This window comes from Bidens hawaiensis, unplaced genomic scaffold (assembly GCF_021521415.1).
Source record: "Bidens hawaiensis isolate Kalapana, Puna unplaced genomic scaffold, B.hawaiensis_p1.1 tig00006270_1, whole genome shotgun sequence".
In the NCBI taxonomy this organism is placed as follows: domain Eukaryota; kingdom Viridiplantae; phylum Streptophyta; class Magnoliopsida; order Asterales; family Asteraceae; genus Bidens; species Bidens hawaiensis.
In genome coordinates, this window is record NW_027491417.1 from 789659 (window position 1) to 802498 (window position 12840).

At 37.8% G+C, this 12840-nt stretch overlaps 1 protein-coding gene across 1 annotated transcript; it reads right to left on the reverse strand.

Moving 5' to 3' along the window:
- Window positions 1-908: 908 nt before the first annotated feature.
- On the reverse strand, window positions 909-12671 carry LOC143631933 (glutathione S-transferase zeta class-like). The gene is made up of 10 exons (XM_077100548.1): window positions 12519-12671; window positions 12387-12443; window positions 12197-12282; window positions 11532-11603; window positions 11031-11084; window positions 10873-10948; window positions 1489-1550; window positions 1283-1342; window positions 1081-1199; window positions 909-980 (listed from the first exon to the last, which is right to left on the reverse strand). Exons 1-9 carry the CDS (start codon window positions 12595-12597, stop codon window positions 1098-1100), a joined length of 648 nt encoding a protein of 215 aa, XP_076956663.1. The 5' UTR covers window positions 12598-12671; the 3' UTR covers window positions 909-980; window positions 1081-1097.
- Between the last annotated feature and the right edge of the window lie 169 nt (window positions 12672-12840).

The window sequence follows — 12840 nt, forward strand, 5'->3', positions numbered from 1 at the left end:
GTTATTGATTCCGCCTTTAACAAACGGTCGTCTTTCTAAATATAGCAACCCGTCATTAACTCTCTTGTCGACACATTTATTTATGTGAGTTATGACATGATTAAGTAAGATCCAGTTGAAATCAAGGGACCAGACATATGGTATTGTAGGCATCGAGATCTTCACATTTCCCAGTCTAATAGGCTACAAAGTAAATCAATAAGGGAGATGAAGAGATTATCTGGGTGTGTGGTTATTGTCGGGGAGGAGCTACTATTGATAATTCTACACCCTAATTGTAGTGGTTGGGAGGACATAAAGAGTCACAACTTGGTATAGACGGGTTGCAATGCTATCGTCAGATTCCGTGGCAATTATGTGTTTCAAAGTCTTTCCATAAATTTGGGTGGGCTACATATGCGTCAAAAAATTGAAAACTTTTTTATTAGAGAAAATTACAATTTTACTTCTTTTGAAAATCACAAATTATGGACCGGGTCCTTTCTCAAAATGACTTTCTTTTTAAAGGACAAAAAGAGCGAAATTCTTTTTAAAAAAGGTCTCAGTTCATAATTTGTGATATTTAAAAGGACAAAATTGTAATTTCCTCTTTTTGTTATGATTTTTCTAAAACTAAAGGCTAAAAAGTAATTCTATATTAGTTTAACAGGATAATTTAAGCCTATTAGTCATTTTAGATCAACAATGAAAGAGATCCACTTACTTAAGACTTGGCATGCAAATCTAGAGTTTAGGGAACCATATGGACCAACCATGTAAATTACTTTAGATTTTTATATAACTAATTTTTATGGTTTAATTATTAGAAGCGTGTATAGCGGGAGTTACTTAAAAGAAACACAAGGTAATTATTAGAAGCGTGTATAGCGGGAGTTACTTAAAAGAAACACAAGGTATACATATGCTCATACTAATAGATTTCATACAATATCCAAGTATCAAACCGCTTACTTAACATATCTTGCCCATGGTTCACATAACTGCAAAGAGTGTGTGACAAATTTTAATTAAATGAATCAATTACATGAAATGAACAACGATCAGATTATGAGTTTATAAATTAAAAAATGAAATATATACCTGAAATATTATTTGGTTCAAGTTTTAGGAAAGTCTGGTTGGTTTTCAGGCAATGCATCTTGTATAGCTGGTACTTGCATATATGCTTCATGCAGCCTAGCTAGAAGCGGGTACGGTGTCTGGGCCAACCGATAAAATATACGTTCTAAATTTTGTCTAACGAGATAACAAACTATAAAAATAAATAAATTACATTTAATACCATGTCAAAGTTGAACCTTTGTATTGAACCATGGATTTGTGGTGCCAGAAACAAATCAGCCTGTAAAATTTGAGGAATTTTTTAATGCTAAAATTCACATAAACTGAAAGCATTATTTCATTTTTTACATAGATAAGATTGATAATTGATGAATAATTGGTAAAGATCAAACACGTTTAAGAGAAAATGATGAGGAAAGACAATACCAGGAAAACATCATCTCCTGTCGCGTATTTTCCGGCATGATTCTCTAGTAGTTTTTCAAGTGCTGCATTCATGTGTAAATTGAAATTTACATTTATAACTTACATATGTAAATTTTAACATTTACACATCCTTGTGTAAATAATAATAATAATAATAATAATAATAATAATAATAATAATAATAATAATAAAAACAACAATAAAACTTCTTTAACCAAAAACTAGGTTCTTGAAGACGGTAGACATAGAATAAAACTTCAATGAATATTCAGGTTTTTGAAGATAAAGATCAAGATTTTTGGCATTTGGATTTGATTTTTTATTAATATTAAGTTTGTTTTACTGAGTGTTCTTGCTTTGGGACAAGAAATAAAACAGAAATTTAAGAGGAAATTCAAAGGAGAAGAACATGAGGGTCATTTGACTTGGGTGATGGACTGAAAGTGTTTATAATTACAACAGTTTTCTTAGACCATGTGTTAGACCATGTGTTGTGGTTAGGAAATAGAGCACCACCCATACCCACCTCACCATCAAAGTTGTTACACACCGTTACGCCAAAATTAATTTCCCCCCCCCCCAAGCCATTATGCTAACGCCCAACATCACTATCATTGCAAATTTTTGAATTATTTTTATTGGTCCAGCCATCACCAACCATGATTAATAACTTTTTGACTAACTCCCTCCACTACACAAGTTTGATTGGTTAGTTAGTTAGTAGTTAATGCCCTATTGCCTACGTGTAACATCCCAATTTTTCGTTCGGTTAATAATAATAATAATAATAATAATAATAATAATAATAATAAAATATGATAGGATAAGTAGGCTTTTAGATGAAATTAATTATGGACCAAAAGGGAAAGATGGGCCTTAGGTCCATGGGCTTAAGGGAGTATAAATACCCCTTAAACCCTAATCCTTTCCATTTTTATCCTGTAAAGAAGAAGATGGTTGTAGTGAAAGTAATGTTTTTAACTTGAATGTGTAAATAATACAAAGACAACTACATCTATTTATACACAAACAAACCCTAGCTTTCAACCCATAAAAGGCCCATGGGCTTTAACCAACTACGTTGGCTAAAACCCTAATTATAACTAAATACAACTAACACTCCTCCTCAAGTTGGAGCATAGATGTTAATCATGCCCAACTTGTTACAAATAAAATCTATCTGAGCTTTCCGGAGCGGTTTAGTTAGAATGTCTGCTAGCTGAAAATTTGTCTTCACATGAACTAGTTGAATGGATGGAGGATCAGTTTGTGTGTCTACTACTCGATCTCTGATAAGGTGGCAGTCGACCTCAATATGTTTTGTCCTCTCATGAAATACTTGATTCTTGGCTATGTGAATGGCTGATTGACTATCACAGTATAACCGCATCAAGTCATTAGAAACAACCCCGAGTTCTATGAGAAGACGACGTACCCATGTCATATCTGATGTTACATCTGCCATGGCTCTATACTCCGATTCGGCACTCGACCGGGAAACCGTGTGTTGCTTCTTACTCTTCCATGGTACAAGATTTCCTCCAACAAACACACAATATCCGGTGGTAGATCGTCGAGAAATCGGACAACCTGCCCAATCTGCATCTGAGAACCCTGATATCCGACCATCTCCTTCTTCCGTGAAGGCACCCACACGACAATGACCCTGATCAGAGTATAATATACCCAAACCAGGAGAGGTCTTAAGATATCTTAAGACACGAATGGCAGCATCCCAGTGACTGGTGTATGGTGCAGCCATAAATTGGCTCAGAACACTAACAGTAAAGAAGATATCCGGTCGTGTGACGGTTAAATAATTAAGTTTACCAACCAACCGTCTGTATCGCTTAGGATCTTTCATTGGATCTCTTTCCTTTGGGAGGAGTTTCTTTGTAGGAAGCATTGGGGTATCAACAGGTTTACAACCCAGTAAGCCACATTCAGTCAACATATCAAGGACATACTTTCGTTGGGAGAGAAGTATTCCTTGTGGAGAACCGAGCCCCGGTGCGGAAGCGTGAAAATAGTCGGTATTAAACAACGGTGTGGAGCTCGGAACTAGGGTTAGGATCGAATCTCACTCGTATTCACTCTTGAAAGATGTCTGGACAGATGAGGTGTATTGGGAGAGAGCCTGATTTGATTAACAATCAACAATAAAGTATGATGAACAATTGTAATCAAAACACAAAAGATAAAAATGGTAGTATGAAATATTAGCCGAATGATTCTCATTAAGATGAAACACTCATACATACATTCATACATACAATCGATTAAGAAATATCAGCCGCCACTAGGAGAGCTCATCCTGGAGGCGGAGACTCTCTCAAAGGGATAAAACCCTAAATCTCACACATACACAATACAGTCACTCATACTAGACAAATGAATAAAAACATTTATTTATACTAGTCTAGCATGACTTGGTCTTCATGCCATCCACCCTTGGTTGAGACCAAATAATATATCTTTCACCCAAAGATTAATTCGATGCGTCGGTCTAAAATGTAAGTCCCAACAATCTCCCCCTTAGACCGATGCCATCGAATTTCTTCCATGATCACCTCATAACTCGTTGTCTTTCATTGAATTTCTCCCCCTCACGTTAAGCTTCTCCCATTGTTCATTTCGAATTATCACTCTTTATACCACTTTTGGATATAGTTGTATGGGCATATGAACGAGGCTTTGAACTTCAAAGATCAACTTCAAGTAACAAGGTCATCACAAAAAGAAATAAACTCAATGTGATCATCAAATAATCTTCCATTCTTCAAATCTTTTTCTTCTCTTGTAACTCATCTTCAAACCATTCCCTGAATCAAGATAGCATTCAAGTCAACAATAACCCGTTCTTGACTGTTCAAGTGACTATTTCATAAGAGGTTAAACTCTACTGATCACCCTTTCAACATTGTTGCTTAAGATGACTCTATCTTCTCATCCGTACTAGGAAATCTGAAAACTTACAAATGATGAAACATCTTTGACAAACTTTGGATTATTGATCTTGATAAGCTTTTCCTTATCTTAAGTCTTTTACTTGATTTGAAGCTAACCATTTGCAATGAAATTCAAAGATTTTACTCCCCCAATTTTGTTGCAATTGTCTTTAATAAACGTGTCTTCAAATCAAGTGTGGGTGAAACAATCTTGATCATCCTCATCAAGATTGTAAAAATCTAAGATAAACATATTCAAAAGTTGGTTGACACTTAATGTGATTAAATCCTTAAGCTTGGTCAACACTTGTTCTTGTAAAGCTTTTGATGAAGTCGTGAAATTGGATGAGGTTTGAATTCCATAAGCTTGTTTATGTTTGGAGAAAAATTACCAAAATACCCCTGGTATATATCTTCCGTAGAGAACAGCTTGGTCAAACGGTCAACGGTACCAAAAATCTCAAAAGTTTCTTCAAAACTTTGAAATGTTTCACAAACTCTGTTTCCTAGCACACAATGTGCTTGGGAGCACTTTCCTAGCACACAATAAAGTAGGATGAACAATTGTAATCAAAACACAAAAGATAAAAATGGTAGTATGAAATATTAGTCGAATGATTCACATTAAGATGAAACACTCATACATACATTCATACATACAATCGATTAAGAAATATCAGCCGCCACCAGGAGAGCTCATCCTGGAGGCGGAGACTCTCTCAAAGGGATAAAACCCTAAATCTCACACATACACAATACAGTCACTCATACTAGACAAATGAATAAAAACATCTATTTATACTAGTCTAGCATGACTTGGTCTTCATGCCATCCACCCTTGGTTGAGACCAAATAATATATCTTTCACCCAAAGATTAATTCGATGCGTCAGTCTAAAATATAAGTCCCAACAACTTCTATGCCCAGGAAATACCTCAATCGACCTAAGTCGCTGACCTGAGACTGAAGAAACTGCTTGAGTTCGGTGATCTTGACCTCGTCATCACCTGTGATTATAATGTCATCCACATAAACAACTACGATAATCCTCTTTCCTTTCTGGTGTCTAAAGAAGACAGAGTGATCGTAGGCACTCCGAGTCATCCCAAACTGTCCCATAACACTAGAGAATCGACCAAACCATGCCTTGGGAGACTGTTTAAGACCATATAGAGAACGACGTAGTCTGCAAATTTTCGAGGCCTCCTCCTCAACAACGAACCCTGGTGGCTGCTCCATATATACCTCCTCCTCAAGAACACCATTAAGAAAGGCGTTCTTGACATCAAGCTGGTGGAGCGGCCAATGATTAATGGCAGTAAGAGCAATACAAATACAGACAGATGGCATTTTAGCAACTGGCGAGAAGGTTTCATCATAATCAATGCCATATGCCTGAGAATACCCTTTTGCGACCAACCGAGCCTTCAAGCGGTGTAAGGAGCCGTCCGGGTGTAGTTTAACCGTAAACACCCAACGACAACCAACAATACGCTTCCCTTTAGGAAGTGTTTCAAGATCCCATGTATGATTGGACTTTAGAGCCCCAATTTCATCTTCCATAGCCTTTCGCCATCCTGGGTGAGCGAGAGCGCTCGTCATATTTTTCGCATGAGATTCAGGAGATAGGTGGGTGTAGGCAACATAGTCCTGAATTGGGTAACGAGTGCATTTCCGGGGTTCTTTGCGAAAAGAAATAGATATATCGAGTAGTGGTGCACCAGGAGGATCATAAACGGGTGTATCAGGGGTAGTTTCTGGTAAAGGTGTCGGATCGGGTAAGGATGTATCAGTGAGAGGTGTAGATTGTTCGGATGCAAACGGAGGATTTGAGGGTATTTCGGGGTTGTGGCCTGAATGTGAATAAAGTGTCTCTGATATTTGACCCTTACCTCGCCTAGCATATGTGAAAAGCGGTGGCGGAGGTTCTGTCGGTGGGTCAGAATCAGCAGCGATTGGATCGGTAGAGGGAATCGACACAGGAATGGTGGGGAGGAAGGGAGATGTGGGTATATCGAGGTCGGGAAACAGGTCAGAAACAGGAGTGGAACACTCGGGAAAGTAAGGAGACTCATGAAAAGTGACATCGGCACTAGTAAAGTATCGGTGAAGTGATGGGCTATAGCATCGATACCCTTTTTGAACCCGTGAGTAACCAAGAAAGACACAACGAATGGCTCGGGGATCAAGTTTGATGGTTTTCGGACGATGGTCATGAACATAGGCGACGCAACCAAATACTTTAGGTGCGAGAGGAAATGGATCATCGTTGGGAAATAGTACAGAAAACGGTGTTTTACCATGAAGAACGGCTGAGGGCATGCGGTTAATCAAATATGTGTCAGTGAGAACGGCATCTCCCCAAAAATGATGAGGAACACGTGATTGGATCATGATTGTGTGAGCAACATCCAATATGTGACGATTTTTGCGTTCGGACACACCATTTTGTTGAGATGTATACGCACACGATGATTCATGAATAATGTCGTTGGTTTTTAAGTATGAAGAAAAGTCGGTGGAAAAATATTCTTTAGCATTATCAGATCGTAAAGTTTTAATGGTGGTGTTAAATTGGTTTTGAACATAAGCATTAAATTCTTGAAATATGGAAAATACCTCACTACGAGATTTCAACAAATAACCCCAAGTAGTGCGAGAATAATCATCAATAAAGGTAATAAAATATTCAAAACCCAACGTAGATTTGATAGGGAAAGGACCCCATACATCAGGATGAAACCGTTCAAAACAAGAACTGACTCGATTGGGCACCCTAGGGGGATAGGGACGCCAGGTATGTTTACCAAGTTGACACGACTCACAATGAAAATTAAAAGACGAAAGTGGTAAATCTGGTCGCATTTTCCTCAGAACCGCTGTAGAGGGATGACCTAACCGACAGTGAGCCTCCCTGACAGCGGAATCACATAAGTTTGCTACAGGATGGGAAAAGGGGGATATACGATAGAGACCTCCTGATTAAAAACCAGTACCAATTACCCGGTTTGTTCCTAGTTCATGAAAAACGCAGTGAGTTGGGTAAAAGGTCATAGAACAGTTGTTTTGTTTGGTAATCTGACTCAGTGAACAAAGACTGGTAGGAAATTTAGGAACAAATAGGATAGAAGACTGTTTTAGGTTTTCCGAGTTGCTGATGGATCCTATGCCGAGAACGGGACATGAAAATCCATCGGCAAGACATACCGGTGCATGGGAAACATTTTGAAGACTAGAAAAAATACCCCGATTTTTAGTCCTGTGATGTGTGGCTCCAGAATCAATCACCCATGATAAGTCAAGGCTAGAAGGTTTACCTGAATGTGCCGAGCTGGTTTGAGGATGAGGCAACTGGGAGGTAAGAAACCGTTGAATAAGATCATGCTACTCTTTAGTAAATGTATACATGTATTTATTTTCGCACATAGTGATACACGAAACTGAAAATTGACTATGAACAGTAACAAGTGCGGGTGGAGGGCGGAAACAGATTCTGGCGTAAACAGTTACTCGTCGTGAACAGTAAATCCCGGCAGTGAACAGTGACTTCCGGCGTGAACAGTAATTTCCGTTCTGAACAGTAACTTCTGGCGTGAATAGTGATTTCCGGCGTGAACAGTAATTCCGGCGATGAACAGTACTCCGGTGAACAGTGATTCCGGCGTGAACAGTATTCCAGTGAGCAGTGATTCCGACGTGAACAGTGATTCCGACGTGAATAGTGTTCGTAGGTGAACAGTACTTTCACGGTCGAAAAAAAAAAATTTCGTGACAGGACAGAACAAGGCAGGAGCTTGTTTCATATCTGAAGGCTGCTGGTGGCGGCTGGTCAGACTCGGGCTCGGGTCAGATCGCGGCTAGGGTTTGGATCGAGAGCTGTAGCTCTGATACCATGTAAAGAAGAAGATGGTTGTAGTGAAAGTAATGTTTTTTACTTGAATGTGTAAATAATACAAAGACAACTACATCTATTTATACACAAACAAACCCTAGCTTTCAACCCATAAAAGGCCTATGGGCTTTAACCAACTACATGGGCTAAAACCCTAATTATAACTAAATACAACTAACATATCCAAATCTACATCATAGCCTACACCTTGATAAACACACACAACCACCACCCTATAAACCGAGCAAGATTCGAAGGTGGAAACCCGAACCCGTTGGTGCTAGATCGTCATGACAAACCAAAATAACACCAAGACCAACTCGTGTTCGTAGTTCGACTCGTTTAAGGTATGTTTATGACGGAAATCATTTATTTAGGTTCGGATTCATCTATAAGTCATAGATCTGTGTTAGTATGGTAAAAACGAATCCAACGAAGCTAAACTTGCTGAAATTGATTACAGGTTAATAGGTTAATTGTTAGTATGAAAAACCCGTAGGTATATGCACAAATCGCACCAAGTAAACACGAATGTTTGGATGATTAATGGGTTGGGATTTGTAGGCGCTGGTTAGACGAATCCAATGATACCAAAATCATGTTGTTTCGTTGAGAAACGAAGGTTTATTGCAGATCTGGTGCGAGTTGACTGTTTGTTGTTCTTATTGATTTTGACTTTGACTCTTGAGGTCAAAGATTCGGATAAGATTGATGTGGATTCGTTAGGATTGAACGAATCATTGGTAATTTGTTATAGTCATAACGAATGGGAGATATTCGCGTGTCTTCATAACGAATTAGCACCTCTCATTCGTTATATGCTCGTTCGCCATTATAAGATAACGAACTAGGTCATAATAACGAACAGAGTCATGATAACGAATCAGATCGCGATAACGAATTAGGCAATTCGTTACTCACCAATTCGCTAAGTTCAGATAACGAATCAGAGGACGAATCAGAGTATGATATGGTAACGAATCAGAATAACGAATTAGGATAAAAGGATAACGAATTAGGCTTAATTCGTTATAGCAAACAAGTGGTCGAATTAAATAATAATTTAAAATCGTAGTGGAAAATGTGTTACGACAGTTAATGTAAATAAATTTTTTCCAAACTAACCTGGCGGCTCGACCCCAGCCAGGGGCTCTGCCCCTTGGACCCTTCTAGGGGCTACCGCCCCTAGACCCCTCTGCCAAGGGCGCTGCCCCCGGACCCCCGTTCGTTGTGGGTTATGAATAAACTAGAAACACGATATAGATAGTGATAGTTAATTGATACGTGTAATTGTTATACAGTTAGTCGTGCACAGCTCAAGAAAGGAATAACTACTATCGGTGAACGTTACGGAATTCAGGTGAGTTTCTAGTCCCATTTCCTTGTTATGTTTTCGGGGCTGTGTGCATACTCGATGTGACAGTTAATACACTTAACTTAAATGGTAAGTGTATGCCGTGTATGATATATGTGTTAGATACGATTGATTGCTTTTCGATACGTGAACGATCTTCGGATATTGCATGTATCGTTAGGTTATAAATAAAGATACGGATATTGTGTGTAATGCAGGGATGATTGCTTGACTATACGTGAACGATCTTCGGATATTGCATGTATTGCCAAGAATACGGTGATTGTCTCCTTATATGGATATTAAATGACAACTTATATATAGAGTTCCTTCTATGGATAATATATAGAGTGTTCCTTAAATGGAAAGCATAGTGTTCCTTTAATAGAAAGCCCCGTGTTCCTTTAATGGAAAACCCAGTGTTCCTTTGATGGAAAGCATAGTGTTCCTTTAATGGAAAGCATAGTGTTCATAAGTATATAGGATGTTCCTTCTATGGAGAATATATATATATATATATAGAGTGTCATTCTATGGAGAATATAAATAGTAGGGGAATAGTAATAGTTCTTTTAATAGATATTATGTGACGTCCTCTTATGGATATTCATACAAGGTTAAGATATGTATGTATGTAAGATATGTGTATGTATTGTATGTCGCCTGATTAACTAAAACTCACTCAGCGTAGCTGACTTTTAGTATGCACGCATGTATATATGTTTATCGAGAAGGCATGAGGATGACACATGGCATGGATTGAACGGCTGACATCTGAAGGTGGAAGAAACGATGTTTCAAATATGATATTTTATGTTATGGTTTTAAAGAAGAGATTAATTGTTTTGTAATAAACGGTTAAAGTTTTATATTCCGCGAAAGTTTTAATAAATTCTGATATGTAGAACTGTGTTTATGAGTAAATCCGACGTTAAAGTGAGGCACCGGGAACGGGGCCTTACACTACGTGACAGTGGCATGACATCACTTTTGAGTAACTAACCATCATCCACAACACATAGCCTTAGGAATTCGAGCCATAATTTAGGATAAACGACAAGAACTCAAAATGTACTTACTCTTTTTTAAACATGACATTGAATATCTAAATTCTAGATTCATTAGTCCTTCATTTTATATCACATTCATTTCATTAATTAAATTGATTAATGCTGAAACATACGGCATACCTGCAAATCCTTTACCAATATGCTTTTCTACCCATGGAATCTTTGCATCAGGACCAACCTTTTCCTCAATGTACTTCTGATATGATTAAAGAAGTGATTTCTATGAGTGTTTTTTTGTAAATGAACAACAACAAAAATAAAGGAAGAAAAAATCTTACTGTAATATCTACAATTAGAAAAGGTTGTATGCTTGCAGATAAAATATTTGCCGCCTACATTACATATTTAAAAGAAGATTGCTGTTAGTTACAGAGACACGCGATACAGATCGTATGTCTTACATGTAAAACATATAACTTCACAAATGCACTCTTCTCTATGCGGGTGCGTTAAGAAGTATCAGTGTCTCGCCCTTTGACTTCTGTTTACATGAGTTAGTTTTTTGTTATTCTAACTAAAACACCTGTGTTGAGTTCTTTCATATATATATGTATCTAGTTCTAGTGTCTCGTAGCACAACAAACATAAGTATTCGAAACGTAGTACTCTCAATACAACTAACGTTCAAGTAATGTAAGAAGGCCTAAAGACATAAATTGAGGAGTTATGTCACATGTAATACATCAAGAATATATATTTACCAGATTTGATCATCAAACATAATGATGTCATCAGATATTGCATGAATGTAGAATAGGTAATTATATAAGTGATTTTACCTGGTAATTAATCGCCCTTTTCTCAAGGTCCCGAGGCAACAAAGGATGCTGAGGATACTTCTCTTCAAGGTACTGTAAACAACAACAAGATTTGACCTGGCCATCTTGACCCCAATTCCGTATATGGGTTATTTTTCAAAAACTTTGGGTTGATATGAGTGAATGTTTCTAACAAAACGGGTCAAAATGGGTAACGTGGCATCGGACGCATCACACGGTTCGTGTAACGTGTACCCGGTGTCGGCACGCGCATAACGCGTAACCAGACACGTGTAACATGGCATCGAAGGCGTCACATGGCCCGCAATATGCACGTAACATGTAACCCAGCACTGGTACGCACGTAACGCGTTATCCCACGCCTAAACGTGCATAACTAGTGCTAAAAACCAGAAACAAAGTCCAAATGCACAGTAATTTATAAAAATAATAAAAAGAATTTTTAAACCACCCCGTTTTGACCTGAAACATGTTCTGACCGAACTCGTGCTAACCCAAACCTGTCCCGACCGAACCGAAATAAGCCTTTTTTAAATCGACCCGTTGTGACCCGAACCTGTTTTGACCCGTGACCCGACCCACTTGATCTGACGCGTTAGTTGGTCCTAAACATAATAATATCATTTATGAAGAAGAAATTAATAAATCAAACTCTGAAAACTCACCATGATGATTGCAAAAGAGTCAGCAATGACTATGTCACCATCCACCAATGCAGGCACATAACCAATAGGATTGAGCTTTAAAAACTCTAAATCACAAATAAATAATATCTCATCAAATTTAAAAGATATTTCCTGAGCATACAATCCAAAAGAATTGCAATTAATATCTCATCAAATGGAAATGAATTACCAGGGCTTTTTTGTTCTCCTTTAAGCAGATGAACCGGTTTGTACTCATAATCAAGTCCTGAGGAAGTAGAGACAATTAGTCAGTCTAGTGGTTTATGAAACAAATACATTATTATAGAATAATAATGAAAACCTTTCAAGTTTAACGCGATGCGAACACGAAAAGAGCATGAGCTCATGTGAAAAGAATAGAGCTGCAACTTATTCGTCATCGTCTACACATCAAAGTATGAATTAGCTTTGTTTAAGTGTGTATGTTAGAGAGATAGAACTACCCACAATTTTGGGTTGATTCAAAGTCACTAAGCTTTTTGTCAAACGCCAAACAAAAGTCTAAACTAGCTGCTTTACTTTTTGTTTTTTCCTACCAAAAAAATAATGGTATATGATTAGGTAAGTCAAAATAGGCGACCATCAACTGTTGGTATTATTTAACTTATCTTTTCGGTTTATTA